This window comes from Anomalospiza imberbis, chromosome 7 (assembly GCF_031753505.1).
Source record: "Anomalospiza imberbis isolate Cuckoo-Finch-1a 21T00152 chromosome 7, ASM3175350v1, whole genome shotgun sequence".
In the NCBI taxonomy this organism is placed as follows: Eukaryota; Metazoa; Chordata; class Aves; order Passeriformes; family Viduidae; genus Anomalospiza; species Anomalospiza imberbis.
In genome coordinates, this window is record NC_089687.1 from 19,451,271 (window position 1) to 19,470,815 (window position 19,545).

General features: G+C 37.9%; 2 protein-coding genes and 1 long non-coding RNA gene across 8 annotated transcripts in view; 1 reads left to right on the plus strand and 2 right to left on the minus strand.

Moving 5' to 3' along the window:
• Window positions 1-2,923: 2,923 nt before the first annotated feature.
• On the plus strand, window positions 2,924-12,296 carry DHRS9 (dehydrogenase/reductase 9). Its single transcript, XM_068195808.1, has 5 exons — window positions 2,924-3,566; window positions 7,498-7,828; window positions 9,358-9,616; window positions 10,876-11,039; window positions 11,902-12,296. The coding sequence occupies exons 1-5, from the start codon at window positions 3,519-3,521 to the stop codon at window positions 12,150-12,152; spliced, it is 1,053 nt and encodes a 350-aa protein (XP_068051909.1). The 5' UTR covers window positions 2,924-3,518; the 3' UTR covers window positions 12,153-12,296.
• Window positions 9,378-10,057, minus strand: LOC137477105 (uncharacterized). The gene is made up of 2 exons (XR_011000800.1): window positions 9,611-10,057; window positions 9,378-9,497 (listed from the first exon to the last, which is right to left on the minus strand). It is a non-coding gene; the product is annotated as an uncharacterized lncRNA (long non-coding RNA).
• A 2,030-nt stretch (window positions 12,297-14,326) lies between the features above and the next one.
• LRP2 (LDL receptor related protein 2) overlaps window positions 14,327-19,545 on the minus strand; it is a 116,182-nt gene continuing 110,963 nt past the window's right edge. For all 6 annotated transcript variants that reach the window (XM_068195792.1, XM_068195791.1, XM_068195790.1 and 3 more), the window contains 5 exons: window positions 19,025-19,154; window positions 16,979-17,098; window positions 16,777-16,884; window positions 16,277-16,348; window positions 14,327-15,823 (listed from right to left, as the gene is read on the minus strand). In XM_068195792.1, the coding sequence (XP_068051893.1) occupies window positions 15,662-15,823; window positions 16,277-16,348; window positions 16,777-16,884; window positions 16,979-17,098; window positions 19,025-19,154 (592 nt within the window). In that variant the 3' untranslated portion in view covers window positions 14,327-15,661. The remainder of the gene's footprint in view (window positions 15,824-16,276; window positions 16,349-16,776; window positions 16,885-16,978; window positions 17,099-19,024; window positions 19,155-19,545) is intronic.

The window sequence follows — 19,545 nt, forward strand, 5'->3', positions numbered from 1 at the left end:
AAAAAACCAATTAAAATTGGACCTGAAAGGACTATCCTTCATGTTTCTCTGAAGTTAGGTTCCTCACATATTGGTGATAGCATTTATGCAGAAAGATATATATTGCTTCAAAATATAACTAAAATGTCTTATTCTTCAAACAGTCCCATAAAAAAATTAAAAAACAAAACAAAACAAAACAAAACAAAAAACCACCAACACTAACTGTGAACAGGAAATGCAGCATTTAGGTAAAATTGTCCCAAAGGAAAAAAATGCAAATACCTTTCAGTCAGGAAGTGTCATCAGTTAACTCTGAAATAATTAACAGGACAAATTTGTTACTCACCTGTGGCTGTGAAAAATCATAGGGTCATAAACAAATTGCAAGGACACTGTTCAATTAGTCAGTGAAGCACTCAAGCATTTTCCAGCATATTTTCATTATTTTAACCCATTTGTCAGAACTGAATCTTTCAATTGGGCATTGGCTATTTGCACCTGGGTCAGTAACCATGCGGTCACAATGTTTTCAGTTCATTGACATCTAATGGAATGTTTAAATTTGACTAATGCAATCTCAAAACAAAGTGCACTTGGAAAACAATTATACATGAGGAGACCAGACAGTTCTCTGGAAAACAACTCACAGTTGAATGCACAGGAAGAATTATTATAGCATAATTTTATCAGCAACTTTATTTGGCAGACAATAATTGTGTACGCTCTTGTCCCCACCGTACATAGCAACATCAGCTGAATAACATGAAAACTGGTTCAGAGATTAAGCTAAATTCAGATTAAAAACTTGCTCAAAAGCTTGGTTTTCCAAGATTGCCCATCTCCACATGGCTTCTAACTTTTTCCATTTTTTCCTGTGAAATGAAGATTTTACAGCTTTGAGTGAACTCCCAAACAGAAAAACTTTTATCTGCTGATGTAGTCAATGTGCTCAGTGTGTTTTTTTCTGTCATTATTGTCTTTTGATCCTTGGACTTTCTAGTTTCACACAGAGGCTTTTTAGAAGCTAAATCTTTTTATCTTTTCTCCACCAAGATTACTCAGTTAAAAAGATTGATTAGGGAAACAAAGAAACTGTGAAATGACACCATCTACTCTGATCTTTATCTTTAGGAATTAAAGTTCGGTTGATTGAATTCAGTCCCTGTCAGACCACAAGTATAGCATCAGCTGCTGTGAGACCCTATCACTGCAAATGTTAACATTTGTAAGAAAATATGAACAGGATCTGAGACAGGGCACACTAGCTGTAAATACATTATTTAAATTATAAATGCAGGAAAAAATATAATTTGCCTAATGTCTTATTTCTCACTGTATGGAGGACCAGATTGTGCTGACATTTACTCTCCTGGGACCAGACACCTCATCTTCTCAAATGCCAGCAAAAGAAGCCAGTGACTTCTGGAAAGAAGCAAACCATGGTGTGCTGTGCTATGAGTAGCAAAATCTGACCTGTTCACAAGGCTGTATGAGGCAGGTGAAAACATATTTAGACATATGTTTTTAAGGACTAGAAGGGACATCTCATGGGGGAAGACCCATAACATCCACAAGTTCAGAATGTCCTGGGGGATTGCATCCACAGAACCTGGATTGGTTTACTTGTTAGAGTCAGCACAGTGTGTGCTTCAACACCTTCACCTGTCCAGCAGGAATAACTCTAGCTTCTTGCTTTTCCCTGGAGAATGAAATTTCCTTCCCCAGTGTTATGGTTCAAGAATGGCAATTTTTCCTTTCTAAGAGTCTGAGATTTCATTACAAAATACACCAAAGGAATCAATGGGAAATCAGTCAAGGTCTGCTTTCTGCAGAGAAAAGCCTGTCTCATGCCAAGCTAACAGAAAACTATGAATAGAGCTCAGATTTTCCTTATGTGATTTCTTTTCCAGTAAGATCCCCCACATGCTGTGTTCTGAAAGAGTTGTGAAGAAGGGAACTTATTGGGAAAATTCCCCATTTTAATATCTTCTGAAATGCTAAGCAGGTTCTATTCAGCTTTCTGAAATTACTTTTTGCAGTTCAAAAGCAGTTTACTGAGAAAAAAAAAAAAAAAACACAACAGTAGAGAGAAACTCCTTTTATGCTTTTCTCTCCTACCCTTGCATGGCAAAGGATTGCTACCCACAATAGCAGGATCCCTGACCTGACACTGATTGAACAGTGTTTCCCTGCAACAGGCTTTGCATGCTGGTGGAGCACTCTTCTGTGGTCATTCCAAACACTATCATTAGAATCAGGCCAGACAGGGCTATGCAGGCACTTCAGGCAGGCTTACCCTGGAGAGAAAAATTTTGCCAGCCATCTGTTGAGCTCCACATCTCCAGCAAGATGCATGCACCTCCTGACTGCCCCAAGAGTGCTGAAAGTACAGTAACAACCAATACCACAGCTTGTGGCACTCATGAGTGGCAAAAGAAGAAAGAATTTCCAGGCCCAAGCCAAAGGGAGCTGGGAGAGAAACTGGGGGGAAGAGCTGCCCACCATGTAGAGGATGAACTAAGAACTCTGCAGCTCTTTCAGGGACCAGCCAGACCACATGTCACCAGCCAGTCTGGGACAGGTTGCCATTACCATCATCCACTCAACTGTATGGGCAAGATTATTTCCAGCTCCATCCTACCACTTTACTTAGCTTCCTCAGTTTTAATTTCCTACTCATTCAGTTAGTTTCAAATCAATTCTCACAAGAAAGCTTATTCATCAATTTGCTGTTGAGAACGGTCTTTGCCCAAGCCTCCTTGCTGACTGCAGCATCTGGCACCGCAGAGCACTGTAAGTGAAGAGATATGTAAAGGGAAAAGAAATTCTGCTGCTATGTTTATGCAGTAATACTCAGAGCTGGATCAGAAGTGCCCACCAGATTCTGGGCCAAAGATTAAGCAAACAAGACACCCAGCAACTGTAGAGATTCTGTAGTTTGTAGTATCTGAGCATTTATTTGAGAAACGCTGAAATTGGTTTGTTCCTAGTATCAAAAAACTGTCCCTAGACTAGTAAAAATAATTTAACCCATGACAGTTTTCATACATAAAGAGGTATTTTAAGAGATTAAGTCACATCAACGATTACATGTTCACGTGCAAAAGAAGAGCGGGAGGTCTGAAGCAAGCTCTATTAAGTCAACAGAAGGACTCCTGCTGATTTCACCACAAAGCACAGATCAGTCCTTTCAGCTCAGTAGATTAGTTCTCCTTAATGAGCCTTGACAATCCCCCAGGCTCTTTAAATCACTATATATAGCCAGTAATGCTTATACAACATAGGTGAGTGAGGCAGGCATAGAGCATAGCCAGAAGATTAATACCAAGTACATCCCTAAAACAGACAGATCACAGTACAAGTCATTAGCAATAGCAGGCAGAGAGGCCCTGCTGATGTGCTGATGAGAAAAGTACCACCAGACACAGAATTTATAAGATTTTTTTTTTTTTTAAAACGGTCTTGGCACACAAGTTTATGAGCAAATTGGGCTGTTTCTACATTCTGACACTGGAAATAACTGGTGAAGGCAACTCATGAGCACGTGGAGGTATAGACTGAGCTTGCAGATGTCTCCCCAGAATGTAAGTAGAATTTACATCTACTGTTATAGTGAGCAGTACCTATTACATGCATTTGCAGGATATATAAGAGAGCTAAACATTTGTTTTCTAGTGCACAGACAAGAGAATATGCAATCCCTTCCTTTCTAGAGTAATTTTAACAATTGTTGCTTATCTTAGCGCCTAAAGTGACTAAATAAAATGCTAACTGAGAAATGCTCTTCCCAATATGTGGAATCTTTCCCTACTTCAATTTTCAAGTAATAGGTTGGTGACCTAAGATTTTAAATGGTTTTGTTTTCCTAGGGCTTTTATGATGCTGTGGTAAAAATGTGATGTGCAAGCCATACAAAGAAGATAAAATCACAGAGTTTTCATCAGCTGAAAACTCACTGTATCAGACTACATTCATCTCCCTACAAAATGCTGTGCAGGAGAGCTTGGAGGTGTATTTCTTTTCAGGTAGCACATTAATAAAGATCCTAAACTATTTGTTGACCACCAAACCAAATTATCACATATTTATCATTTTCCATGAAATGGAAGTGCAAAGCTCTGCATGTGCAGGAGTAGCTCACCTAAGAGTAAGAGATCTGATGTTTTGTGCCTGCCAGTTCAATGAATTCACTGAAAACTAGAGGTTTGTAGCTATGGAAGAGTGACTCTAGAGAGTTGTTGGATGATCTTTCAGTGGGCTGCCTGATATATATAATCCTTCCACTGTGTGCTGTGTGAGTGCTTATTCTGAAGAACCACAGACCTAGATTTCCCATTGGCAGCTCTTCCTCAGGATGCCTGGCAGGTCATTCTACCCCTTGCAGAGCACTGACTTCTGGAGTTTTGCACTGCCTGCACAGTGGGGGGTGAAGGAATCCAAAGCACAGACAGGCCCCACTCTTCCCCCCAGCCTGAAATTCTTTGGCATAAGTAAACTTCCTGTGGGAGTAAATTAACACCCTCCTTCGACATGGGGTCTATGTGCTTCAGTTTCCTTCAGTGCAGAGCAGCAGAGGGATGCTGTACTTTGCAGTCATCTAGAGATCTTAGAGGGCTCTCAAGGCAGTCATGCTGCTTTTCTTTAAAATCAATTGCTTTTATAATGGCACACGTGTAGGGACAAGAAGCCAAGCTCTATCACACAAGTTCTCAATTTGCCAGGCAAATATCAAAGTTTGATGGAAAATAGAATTTGCCTTTAGTTATTTACTGGCTACATTATTAATCCAAATGCAATATTTATGAAGATAGATCAATACTCTTGAAATATCATGCTGACATTTTCTCTAGATATGCACTGTTTGCCACTCCATGCAGCTATTTCAAAATCAATATGATCTTGGAAGCCAAGTGGCTTTTTTTGGCTTTTGTAGAACTTCACAATTATCAAACAAGATATATTTTGGATAACATTGTACATTCACAGAATTAGAGGATTTTCTTTTAAGAAAACTTTAACTGAGATTTTTTTTCTCTTGGTCCTGACCCCAGGCTCCTTCCAGTAAAGACATCATCTAGCAGAAAAGATAATGGTAGAAGGCTCCAGCAGAGCAAACCTACCATGATGCTCAGGTCACTGTGTTACTGGAGAAGGAGTGCCAGTATGTGGCAAGTACTAGGCAGTTAGGAAATACAGACTTGGTAACACAGGCCCAGGGCTGTCAGGGAAAAGAAGAGCAGTGGAGACTCCAGAGTGCTGCCCTCTCAGCTGTCTCCCCTAGAGTCTTTTGTCTTACAGAGCTTCTGGGCCAATTACTGCTACATAAACAGAGTGGCTGACACTAACAGAACAATTCTAGGCATTTACCTTAGAGAAGCCAGGTTGGCATCCTGGTCAAACACTCCAGGACTTAGCTACAGAACCCAGTTTCAAATTTAACTTGCTTTCCAGTAGTGCAAGCTCAATGCCCTCTGCTTCCTCCCTACAGCACAGCCAAGAAAGAAAGATATGATTTACAAGTCCTGTTTTCAATTAAGTTAATTGTTTGTGCAAAACTTGAATTATTTTGTTTAATTTTGCACTGGAAAAAAGGAAACTTGAGTCCTAAACTTATGTATATATACCACTGCACTAGCTTGCCAAATAACTTGCTGTGATTTAATGGCACGGGGTTGCCAGAGTCTGCTGAGAGCAGCTCCTCTCTCTTTTTGTGTCTAGCACTTCTCCAAATTCTAAATGGGCAGCCAAAGGAAATGTCATTGCCTGAAACATCATTGCAAATGGACTGGGGGATCCATGATCAGCTGCTGCAACATTCTGTTTTCAGACTTTATTTTACATTACAAAAGCCTTCATTAGCCTGAGTGCTTTCACATAGTTGTAGTGACACTTTGTCAGAGCACTCTCTTGAGTCCTCAGAAAATAAATGTCACCAACACAGGGAAAAATCACAAAGATGATTTCAAAGCGCACACATTCAGGAACACTGCAATCCTTGTCAAATTTAACAGGGACATTCACAGCAAGAAAGCCAAGTGTCTAATCAAAGTACCTGAGCTAGAGGGCTGATTACATCAACCTCAAAACAACAGTGAGAAGGGCCACTAAAATAAGCAGTGCAAACATCCCAAAAATTCAGTGAAAGCCCTCCTGTAAACTGCAGTAGAAGGAGAAGAAAACTCTTGTCTGTATATATTTGCTTAATGATTTAAAATCAAAGATCATTAGTCAATAGCTCAGAAGTTCATACTGATGGCTACTGAGGCACTCAAATATCATTAAGTGGTAATGAATGTTGTCATTTGTTATACTTTATTAGCTTTGAAACTGATTTAATTATTTAAGGAGAGTTCAACATGCATTCACAATCAGATTCTGAGATTTCTTCCATACCTACTTGGTGACGTGACAGCAAAATTTAGGATCAGAATAAATGCAAATCAGTTTGTGAACTCGGTAGGAAAAAGAACAACAGACAGGCTCCAGCAAACAGGCCTAATACATTGAGCTTCCTTTAATATTCATGTCTTGAGATAGAAATAATGTTACATAAAAGACAGCCTTTAAGAATGTCATATTTTAAAGGTGAGATGTCTGCACATCTACACATATGTAGGTAACTTGAGCCTAGGTGACTGCTTAGAACCTTTGAAAAAGTTTCTCTTAAGAGGATGTCTGGAATATGCTTATTGGATGCCCCATAAAATTTGGTTTTAATTAATTAATTTGGTTTAGTTCTTGTAAAAACCAAAATACAAATAGAAAACTAGTAATCAGTTACCAAGGTTAGGAAACCTTGAGTTTCCTTAGTGCTCTTTTTTTTCAAGGCAATATCTCCATGCATTTCCACATTTCTTTATACAAACACACTTTCTATATAGTATGTTCTGCTGTGCTTTGTATCACTGCTAAACTGTGACAGAAGATTCAGGCACTGCCCCAAAGTCTACCTTGTCTAAGGGGCAGAGAGCAAATCACTTACTGTCACACAACACAAGTCACATAACAAATGAGTCATCAGATCCACCACTGCAGCTTACACCTCTCTTGGGTTGTTCTTGGGGTCACTCTGCTTCCGTGTTACAGATAAGAAAAGCAGCCTGGGCAGCATCATACAAGTGGTCAAAGAGAATCATCCTTTTCCCCAGGGGAATTTCTCTCTCTGGTATCAGCATAAATAATGACCAATGTCCACAAAAAATAAGGTCATTCCTTTCAGTCTGAAATGTCCTTAACGGACAGAGTTGACTAGAAAGTTTGGTCAGCAAAGCTTGAAAGCAGTGAAAATCTATTGAAAAGAAAAGTACAGAAGGTTTTGTCAAGGCGCACGTTGTTCATGGATCCTGATCACATTGTGCCAAAGCTCCTATTCCTGCTCTCCTCTAACATAGAGTGGTCTGGAAGGGCTGCAACCAGAAGCAAAGCCCCTTACAGGAGTTGTCTCAGGAAGCTGGAGGTTTGGCTGAGCACATTTGCTTCATTACACTTCTATATCATTAACGTACTTGCTTGTAGCTCTCACTTTCAGACTCACTGCACATAGCAGTTTCAGCTTCCATACTTTCTCTTATCATTTACTGGATCATCAGGGACAGATACAGAGTGAGAAACCTGAATGGAGAGCATGTCTTCATAACAGGCTGTGACACTGGACTTGGAAACTCACTGGCTAAATGGCTTGACAAAAAGGGATTTTGTGTCATTGCTGCATGTGCCACAGAAAAAGGAAGCCAAGAGCTATGGTGCTGCTCTTCACTCTCACTGAAGACAGTGAATCTGAACTTAGCAGACTCCAACAGCATTGCCAGGGCTGTGGTGTTTGTGACTGAACAGACAGCTGGCAAGGGTAAGTGACAAGGCAACTTCTCAGAAAGATGATTCAATATAACCAAATCTGGTCTAGCTAAAAGTTCTGTTGCCTCTCCACTCACTGCAGAGGCATTTTTAATCTCACTCATGAAACACATTCACTCCTCAGTTCTGTCATTTCTCTCAGTTCAAAGATATTCTCTCCATCAATGCTGCCCATTGCTTTCACCAATAGGATACCTAAAAATCTAAGCTTGCTTGGTCTGTTAAAACCAGTTTGTTCCCAGGTGTGTTTTTTAAACTCCTTCTGGTATAGTTGAAGAATGTCAGTGGAAGGAAGGTACTAATTGGTAGCAGAAAATTTTCCTGACAAATTCAGCCCACTCAATTAAAAATGGTTAATTCAGGGCCTCTGCAGTCCATTTCTAGTAAAGTGTTGTACTTAACAATTGCACTGACTGCAACAGTTAAACACTTGCAATTTCAGCCAGTTTTGTTGGAGTTGTTACAGAGGTAGCTCTCACTACCCCTATCATACACCTGTGAGCACTCCTGTAAAAGAGGAAGAGCTTATCCTTGGACACCTATGAGACTTCAGTGATGGATTTGGCAAAGGCTAAAAAAATCTGCATGGTAAATATATTCAACTGTGGCAATACACATTTATCAGCATTGATAGCTCAGACTAAAAGGCTACCAAAGGGCATCACAGCACTTTAAGTACCATTTGTAACACACAGTTATACCAACTATTCAATAGGCTTATTAATAAATTAAGTACCTAAAACAGCAAAACATGTATCTTCTACCATAAGATTTTCTCCTCAAAACTTGCAAAAGGCTTTTGGCCTTATCATGAGTATTGCAGACCACTCTTGAATGCAGAGATTGAGAACAAGTTTAACAAAATGATTAGCACTTACCCCCTCCAGCGGGCTCCTGCTCCCAACTTGTAGAAAGCCACACATTCCCAGCCAGGACAGCCACTGCTAATGCTTTCACTGCAGTGTGTAAGACTCTTTATGGAGGCTGAGTGCTGGACTTTCGGCCTCTCCCCTCAGGCACAGGCTGTCCTAAGCAAACTCTTGGAAACGTCACTATTTATCTAAAGTTCCTCGAGTAATTTATAAAGGTAGTAAAGCAGTTTTATCAATACACAGGGCTAAACTAGTATCTTTAGAAGCATTGACTAATTCTACACATTTGGTTCAGACCTTTAGACCCCAAATCAGAAAAATCAGTCTCTCCACTTCTATGCAGACTATTTGATTTTCACAAGAATACAAATGCATATTAGGAGCCTACATACCTGAGCAGATCTGGATAATAACGCCCAGCATGGTGGCCCACATCTCCAAACAAAATAGTTTTCCTTTAACACTTTACCCATGCTCTTCAGCAAATTCTAACATGTGTACAAAGTAGACCATCCAAGCAAACCCCAGGTAACTGTATTCATCTCACTGAAGCTTTTGCAGACTGTGTGCTTGGTTCCCAATGCACACATGATACTCCAGGATAAGATATTGCTAGATACTGAAATAAATGGTTTTGCACTCCTCCTAGGGCTTTTTGGCTTGGTGAGCAATGCTGAAGGAACAGCACCTGTAGGACCCACCGACTGGCTAAGGATTGAAGACTTCCATTCGGTCCTGGATGTTAGCCTGCTGGGATTGATTGAAATCACACTCAAGCTTCTGCCACTTCTGAAAAAAGCTGAGGGAAGAGTTGTCAATCTAATTAACGCCAAAGGTCTTATGGCTTTTGTAGGGGGTGGCTACAGTCTGTCCAAATGGGGAATGGAAGCTTTCTCTGACACCTTACGGTGAGTAGCCAGAAACACATGCATGAATGCAAGAACAGATTCCAGACATGCTGAGCAAGGTGACTGTATGTTTGCCCATTTTGATTCGTCTCTGTAAATCTTGCCTAAAGAGGAAAAGGAAAATAAGAGGACTGGTCACTTTTTAAAGATTTCAGTCTCCAGTACTATGGACAGACCCAGAAAGAAACTGCACTTGGAAAATTGCCATGTCCCAGACAAATTGTTAGTGTGCAGATTTCAGGCGTGTGAATCCAGCACATATCTGAAAGTAAATCAACAATATAGCCTGATCAGACATCCAGTTTCTTGGGCAAGTTATACTTGCCTGTATATTTTGCTCTAATTCTCCAAAACAATCTGAGCTGGGCAATTCCAGACAGCAACCACACTACCAAAGGTAATTGTAACTTCAGAAAATTAGGCTGAACACCCTTTGCTGAAACAGTTGTACTTCACTGTATCCCCCTTGCCCTGGGTTTCCACATCCTGCTTCTAGAAAGCTAAGGCCCAGCCCAGTGAGTCAAGTCTTCATGAGTCAGAACGACTAGGAAAGCTGGTTTCAAACCATTATGAGTACTTACTTTTAAAAAGCATATACCCCAAAGAAATAAAAACTAATGGCTAATGTACATGTGGTCCATTCTGTTACACACTGTAGAACATCACTGCCTGGGTCTCTTGAGCTGCCCAGCAAGACAAAGATGTCATTTTCACCCCAAAGAAGTTGCACTGCAACTTGAAATTACATAGAGGGAACTATACTATGAGGAAGCCCACTAACCTTTATTGCATTAACATTTAATCATTTAACCATAGCCATTTAGCCATAGAATAGAGAATAAAGTTCTAATCCAATTGATTTTTTTTCATTTTACTTTTTCTCAGACACTTTAATAATCTGCTGTTGCTGTGAACTAAAAGGATGCAACTGTACATGAAATTGTCAAAAGTTTCAGTATGATAGTACATGACTAAGATGCACCTGGCTGTTACACCCATTGCAAGAGTCCAACATAAACCACACAGAGAACTGTGAATCTACTTGACACTGCTTTTTTTTTCTCAGTTGTCTGCTCTGCTTTTACAGAACAAGTACACTGCTATGAATCTAATTTGAACCTTTCAAAATAATTCTGATATATGAAGACAATAATCAAATTCTCAAATATTCATGTGACAGATTTTCAACTTACTTATGATTCATAGTTGTGCCATTATTGAGTGGTCAGAGGGATTATTGGGGTTTTTTTTCCTTCTAGGATAGAAATGCGGCATTTTGGAGTGAAAGTAAGCATTGTTGAGCATGGTTTCTTTAAGGCAGAAGATGTTAATTCAGATATCATTGAGAAATACCTCTTCAAACTTTGGAACAGACTGACTCCTGAGATCAGGGAATCCTATGGAGAAAAATACTTAGTTGAATGTAAGTAGAAAAATGATTGTATGAAAGCTCAGAGGGGATATTATCAACATATATATATATATATATATATATATATATATATATATGCACCTGAATTGAAGCTGTAAAGACAATAGAGCCAAGCCCTTTTTAGTATTGTCCGGGAATAGGACTCAAGGCAAAGGGCACACACTGAAACACAGGATGTTCCTGCTGAACATTTCAGTGTGAGGGTGACTGAGGAGTAGCACAGGTTGCCCAAAGCAGTTGTGGAGTCCCCCTCTTTGGAGATATTCAATACCATCTGGATATGTCCTGGGCAGCCTGGTCTAGGTGACTCAGCTTAAGTAGTGGGGCTTGGTGCCAGAGGTTCCTTTCAACTTCAACCTATCTATGATTCTGTGAACATTTACTAGAAGTCATTAGTGCTCATTAAGGACCCATCACTGACTGTTCTTCTCTATGTGTATGTTAGATGAGGCCTGACATATTAGTTCACACATGAGACTGGTGAGATAGGAGCTCATGCTACCTTTCCTTGTCCCTCAATACTTATAGGTAGGATGCCCAGTGGGAACGAGCTGCTATGGCCATATGCTACGTTTATTGCTTATTGGCATCTGAAAAGTTAGTGCAGTGTGACACAGAACATACTGCATGGAACATCTGGCTCACAGGATGGGCCAGGGAGGTTTTTGTTTATTGGACTTCTGGGTGTTTCGCAGCCTTTACTGTCTCTGCTTTGCTGTAGCTATACTGCTCTCAGCACTTGAGACAGTCGTTTAAAGCAAGCCTGAAGCTGTAGCCAAACCTTTGGATATAAAGAACACTCTTGAAGAGATGTTGCGTATAAATGCTTTCAGGATTATTTTTTTGTTTACAGATATAAAAGCCCAAAGATCATCAGTGAAAAGACTGTGTGACTATGATATTTCTAATGTCATAAAATGCATGGAACATGCCCTGATAGCAAAGTACCCCAGGACACGATACAGAGCTGGATGGGATGCAAAGTTCTTCTGGCTGTTTCTCTCCTATGCCCCAAGCTGTCTGTCTGATATGCTGTTCCGTATTATGTTTCCATCTCCAGCAGAGAGCAGGAGACCAGTTCATGGAGTTCTAATGAATGTCTAGTATTGACACAATATCAGCTGTGCAGAAATAAATATTTATCCAACCAAAACTAGATGTCCTCTTCTTTACCAGTTACTAGATTGTTAAAACTCTTTTCAGAAGACACTTTTTCCGTCCCTCACCCCACCTTACCTGAAATTCTGAGTTCACAGGTAGGCTTGTAAATCCAGCATGTTTTTGAAGGCTGTTGCTCAGAAATTATACCTCTGTAGGATCTGCATTCATAAAATTTTCAGCTACAAAGCTAGTTAATACTATTCACACAAGACATGAAGTCAAATAATAAAGTCCAGCTATTGCAGCATATTCCAGAAATTACAATTATAGTATCTGACCACTTGATTATTCAATTCTGCAGGAAAAAAACCACAAGCAATTTTACAGATATGCAATTCTAGGGAAAATCAAAACTCCACTGTTCTATACAAACAGAGTATCGAAATGCAAACTTTGTAACTGTCTTCCTAATATTAGTATAGTTTATGGGGAAAACACAAAAACAATGTGCATTTGTATTTCTTTCATCCTCAGTGTGTTTTGCAAGTTAAAACGATTATTATTTCACTTATCAGATGAAATAGGTCATTAGAGTAGGCTATAACAATTTTTTTCAGTTGTACAGAAACAAAACATTAGCTGACGTTACTGTGCCTTTTGTACACTATTTCTGTCTCTTAAGCTATTGGCCAGAGGCTCACAAATTGGTGCTCCTAGAGATATTAAAATTGAAGGGGTAAAGGTTTTATTTGCTGAAGTCCTGTGCTGGTGATTAATCATTAATGTGCAATTCAATTAAGCTTAAAAAAATACCATGTGCGGGGTCAGAACTCCAAACATAAGAAGTTTCATCACTGTATATAAGAGGGCATGTGTGTGTGTTTACAATGGGCAAAAAAAGGGCAGTATGAAAAAGTACTAGTAACCTTTAAGTATTTAATTGAAGTTCCTTTCTCTAGCAAATGGGCTTCAAGAATAAGTTCTATTCTCTAGCAAATGGCTTCAAGAATAATTTTATTTTACTTCATTTCAAAATAAATACATGCAGAGAGAGAAATCTTTCTATCTGCCCTGGCAGCTCTAAAGAGAATGTACATGAAAAAATTAATGGTATAATTTATCAGCCCTATAGTTGCAGCATACAGACAGTTGTTGAAATCTCTAAAAATCAGCTTTCTTTGAAACAGAATGAGTCCCAAATTTAAGAATTCAAGCAGGGACTGTCCTGATAAGGGAAAAAGAATACAAGTGAAAAATGAAGTTATGAGTATAATCTAAAATTTCTATTGTACAAAGTACCAAAGCCTAAATTTTACAAAATCGGAAGGGTACACCGATGAAGAGTACATAACAGAAGGGTATTCAGTAGCTATGCTACTGAGAGGAGGAGTCCCAGCTGAAGCTTAGGAATCCTTCACCATCAGATGTGCTAAACAACTAAACCAATATACTATCTAACTACAGAGTAACCCAGGGACTGTTTTCTTCCATATCTGAAAAGTTAAAATTATTACAGGGAAAAAAAAAGTATTTCTGATACATGGCTCACATATTAGCAGTTTTCACCAACACTGGTTCCAAATCTTTGACAAAGACTATTCCCAAAACTGACACTACTTCTTCTCGTGGCATGCAACTGCAGGCAAGTCTTTTGGAAGGGTCAGCCTTGCCTTCTCCCTTTAAAACCTTGTGAATTCATTCCTTAAGAACAGCACCTTGTATCTCAAAGAAAGCTTTACTGATGTATCTGCTGTGTTGCAGACTCTAAGGAATTTTCTACATTAATGCACTCAGAAAAAAACTCTTTTAAAAACACATAATGTGCTTAAAGAAAAAAAAATCAAAGCATCAGATTCTGACATCAGATATGAAAGGTAATTGAAATAAGGTTTTAATCACTTATGTCCATACTACCTTGATTGTCAGTCTCTCAATAGCAAGTTTCCTGTTTCTAGGGCCTGTTTATTGAATGTGTGTAATAGGGCAGCTTTCACACTTACAGAGATACAATGTCAAAGACAACATCTTACAGGAAGAACTTTAGACAGCTGTGTGAAGCAGTAAGCACTATTCTTATTTGACTATCTAAAGCACTGTTGTTTTCATCTCAGAGTGCACGGAAGTCTCCACAACTGAAAAAAGTACATAGAGCCTTGACACAAATTATGGAATAGGAATGTGATAAAATAATATGTTTATTAGACTTATTCAGCAGCATCATTTTCCAGTTGTCTTTTCTAATCGAAGTATGTTACAATGTAATTACAAGCATTCTATTTAGAAATAGTGTATATTTTGAGAATTTAGATATAAAACAATCAAATAGCAAAAGTCTCAATCATTATAAATTCAGGAATCTTTTGTATGAGTAGCTAGCCAGAAACGCTGAAGAACATGGTCCTGTAATAGGAGTTTTCTCAAATGGTTCATGTTGTGGAAACTATCTTGGCTAATTAATAGAAGAGCTAAAAAGATCAACAGTATATTCTGATGGAAGGTTAGAGGAACAACCAGATAACTAAAAAGACTGCATTAGTAGAAATTGTTTCCCTTTCTATTAAAATCCACCTCATGAAATAAATAGTCAATAAAATTAAATTTTTACATTTAAAAAAACCTGAAGAATTTCTGAAATGAACCAATATCTTTCATATTTTGCTGTTTGGAAATAAGCTATTACAGAAACCTAGATACTTCATAGTACAAATTAGTTCCAGCCAAGAACAGAGGTATTCCATTGATGAGCAAGAGAAAAGCTCATTAAGTTGTTGTGGTACTAAAATCTAAATATATCCAGTCTTCATAGGAGCACTATTAATGGAATTGTGTTAATTGGAATCTAGAGGAAAAGTATGTGTCTTATAGATTGAGAGGAAATTACGTCAGGCAATTAAAATATTGTAAGAACAACATTTTGCACAGGTAACTATTCAGCATAATAATGTTGCATTGACTCTTTCAGTTTTTGTTTAACACAAGATGAAGAGATACCCATTTTTATATACAGTACTATATAAAATAGGTGGCAAAGATGCCTAGAGCACCAGCAGAATTTTTAAAAGGTGCTGTTATATAAGGTACACTCTAAAGACCCTGTAAATCAGTAATGTTCCTTTATGTGCCTTGTTTGGTTCTCTTTTTTTTCAGTTTTAAGCATTTATATAATTAATTTAGTCCTAAATATATGACCAATTCCATACAAATTTCTACTAGTAACATCACTGAACAAGATAATCTTAGAAAAATTTACAAATGTACAATATATTTATAACATTACTTTCAGACAGCTTCAGTGCAAAGATATACATATAGTACATCACGATAATTGTTCATAAAAATAGAAATTGGCATTTGTCAAAAAAACAAGGCATAGTTTCAATGTAGGTCTCCAGCCACTGGCTAAGAGACGTAGATATTTTTATAAAGCATTTGAATGTGAACCTTACACTTCTGTTTATAAAAAATATATGTGCAAACGGATGTGTCTAATTTTCCCTAAATGAGTTACCTAGTTACACCACAGAGTCCTCTTTAACAAGGTTGGCGGTGTCCTTAAACGTATCCTCTGTTGCCGTGTAAGCTAGTGGTTGGTCTCTCTTCAGAATAATCTTGGGAGGCAGTGAAGGAGAATGGGTAGGGATATTTTCTGTGTCCTGTTGCTGCTCCTTTTCCATCTGAAACAATAATCATAAAATAAAACCTTACATTCTAATGCACCAGACATCCAATGTTAGCTTTCAGAAACAGTAAATAAATATTCCCGAAGTTAAATATCATGGTATAAATTATTTCTGCAAACACCACCTGTAACAAAATGAAATGCTAATTTCACCTTAGATAGTACAGCTGAGTAAAAACAATACTAGAAATTTACTCCATACACTAGAACTTCTACTTTTATGCTTAATGTCAGGAGCAGCTGTGCCACCTGAGCTGAGCCTGCTCAACACCTCATTGTGCATGACATTTAGTAACCTCTGACAACCACTTCAGTCCCTAGCCTGAACTGGAATTTCTGTGCTGTTCCACATAGCAGCAGAATCTACCAATAATCTTTATCCTGAAAGCAAGAACAAAGTCCATCAGTACATTAGCTGAAAAATAGAATTATATAATATAAACAATACCTCTGCATATATTGGGTTTTCAAAATTAGTGTTTTCTTTCTTTTTTCTCTTGAAGAAACTCCACTTTGATTCCTGAAACATAAAAAATATTAGAACTTCACACATTTTTCTCAAAACTTCTCTGGAAACTGCCATTACAGTGTTGGATTTCACTTGCATTGACTGCTACCCCAGTGACTTCAGATGGATGTTCTTATATCACTATGTTGTAATTCTAAGCATGGAACCCAAATTTCTTTTTTTGCTAGATTACCAAGTTATTTCACCTAAAGAAGTATTCACAAAAGATCAGGTAACAAGAATTAGTGAAATACTTCATGGAAGTCTATATTCCAGACAAGAACATCAAAAAGGAAAAAATTGTCTTGAAAACAACATAAGGGAAATTATTGAGGGACATAAAACTACAATAAGTTGACTGCATCTTCCCTAGCAATTCAATTTTTCTGATCTGGAGCAGAAAACAAACAAGGCAGCCTTAGAGCATTTTTATTTCCTACCAGAGGCGCATCTGTACTCTGAGGGGTCTCCTTTGGGCTAGTAGAGATCACAGAGGAATACACAGGATTTTCAAAATTTTCATTTTCCTCACTACCAGCTGCTGCTACCTGCAGGAGAAGAAAGAAAATCAACATTCTTCAAAGAAGAAAAGGTGTTCTTAAGGGAAAATGAAGGTGAAAGTCAAGCAAAAATTTATCTTACAAGTGTTGGCCGAATGACTGTAACTGCACCAGCTGTGCTGGCTCCACCATCTCTGGTTGTATACATTGGATTTTCAAATGTGATTGGTTGTTTCCCCGACTCCACTGCAAAGTTTTCATTCTATGGAGGAAAAAAACCAACAACTGCAGTGGAATAAACACCTCCATACTCCTAGAAATTAATGTGTAGTCAAACTCTTCATCTTGGGGAACAACACACGTTTACTTTCACATAGGCTTAGACAAAACCTTTTTCTATTAAAATCAAAACATCAATTTTACTTTTACCCCCTGACTTGGCAGCCTGGACTATTGATTGTTCCAATATTATCCCATTTACTGGCCGGACAAAAATCCCCAAACACATTTCAATACTTGACTCAAAGTATTTTATGATGAGGAAAGATGACTTCCACAAATCATCCCTTCAAAAGGGAAGAGATATCAAAGGAAGAATAATATCCAAAAAATATTTTAATTTAGAGACTTCAAAATGACATACAAATTAATAAGCAGTAACTGATATATAAAAGAATAGGATTCATTCATTTTGTCCCAGCAAGGAGTTTGCTGTATTTTTTGACACAAAGCAGTGTGTCCCCCCTCAGTTATGTCAGATGAGTTACATCAGGTAGGAGAATAATGAAAACAAAACCCCGCCCAGATGCATTTGTCCTGCTCTTTGACACAGCCTCATGACAGAACCAGCACGGAATAGCACATGAATAGTACAGCAGCTAGTTCCTTAAATCTGCCTCATTTTCACAAACCACTGGTTCATGCACAATGGATTCATGCTTTTTGCTACCAGAATATGGCTTTTTATAACACAGTAAACTCTTGTCAGCTCCCTCAAACTAGATTGACTAAGAATAGCCCCACGGAAAAATATTCAACATCTACTCATGCATATATGATGCTAAAATTTTAGGAGACACATGCCACAGTTCTTCACTGCTGCACACCAAACCCTTTGAATTCTTTCCCAGGGAACATAATTTTTTTGTTTATACTCTGATTACATAGGGAGAACCAACACCACATAAGTAGAGATAGTCTGTATCCAGATCTGTTATTGGCAACGTATAAACTGCATTGCTTCAGCTTCCGTATGTCAAAATCAGGCCAGAAAATGCCAAGTACGGCCAAGTTCTTTGTGCATGAAGAAGATTTGGGGTAATATACAAGCCTAAAACTATTTTTCCAGTATTTACCAAAATGCTCATGCGGACGTTTTGTTACACAAGCTGCCTAATTTTAACAATGACTGTGTTTCTTCATCTCGGCAAAGGTCATACTAGGAGCTTATCTTCTTTAGCTGTTTCATTTCATATCTATTCACCATCAGTTTAGGGAGCTTCCACCTTATACTTGGCAGCAAGAGCTTACTATTCAAACATGTCCATGATCTGTTTCCTAGAGGTAAAATTCATTTGTACATTGTACTTTTGGTAAACGGGAATAACACAGGGATCTGCTGTTTCTCAGATGTGCATAACAAAACATGGATGAAGTAGAGTTACACTTTATGATGTCCCCATAACTGTTAAACATGATTTGTTTAAACTTAATAAATTAAGAAATTTCCAAATCTATACTGTATTGCACAAAATAGTGAATCCTGTGGTTAGGAGTGAGTTTTACCTCCGAATGCTCTAGCATACTATCTGGTTTTGAAAACTACACATTTTAAACTGTTCTATGGAACACAAAGGTCCTAAAAAATTCCCTGTTACAATGCTGTTGTTTGTCTACTCATTCCCTTTATATCCTATGAACGTATTAAAGACAAAAGAGGATAACTGACTTAATTTCTGCTATATAAATTTTGGAAAAATGCACATTATTTTAAAGAACTTCATATATTTACCCTTGCCTTCAAATTATGAAAAGCTATTTCAGGAAACTATCAATCATTGTTCACTTCTTTTTCTAGAACACATTTATCATCCTACTATCATTTTATAGATAAAAGGCTCCCTTCTATAAGCTACTAATTACATTAAAAGAACACAATTTTAAAAATTATTTGAGAACTAAACCTTACCATTTGCATTGCTCTGTCTATAGCAGAATCTCCCCCAAAGCCAGAGACTCCTATGTCCATAGTCACATCAGCTCCAGATCGGAAAGTTACCCCATTGCCATTTTCATTAGATTTTACAAGACTGCTTAAACTATTAAAAAACCCAAACAAACAAAAACAAACAAACAAAAATAAAAAGAAAGTATAAGAGATTACACAGAAAGAGAGTTTATAATACAGGTTTTTTCACTTGCGCTTCTAAGCATAATTATCACTTTGAATTTTGGCAAGCTAGCATCAGAAGTTGTATTTCTTTATTAGTTTAATGAGTTTTTTAACCTAAGTTAGCCCACTCAGAATCATCTCAAATACCTTTGTGTGCTCATGTAGGCATCAAATGATTTAAATGAAATAAAATTTCACAAAATGTACCTACATTTTGACCACTCTTACTTCAGTGCCGATTTAAAGACAAATGCATGGATCTACTCAGTTATTCAAATTCATTGACACTGATTTTTAAAACATGCATCTGAAATTTG

What these genes read in the sequence shown, in the direction of transcription:
- DHRS9 (XM_068195808.1), top strand. Translation starts at nt 3,519, where the DNA reads ATGAGCACGTGGAGGTATAGACTGAGCTTGCAGATGTCTCCCCAGAAT. An exon ending in GCTTTCTCTGACACCTTACG is followed by an intron (nt 9,617 to 10,875) that starts GTGAGTAGCCAG and finishes TTTTCCTTCTAG; the next exon opens with GATAGAAATGCGGCATTTTG. An exon ending in AGAAAAATACTTAGTTGAAT is followed by an intron (nt 11,040 to 11,901) that starts GTAAGTAGAAAA and finishes TTTTGTTTACAG; the next exon opens with ATATAAAAGCCCAAAGATCA.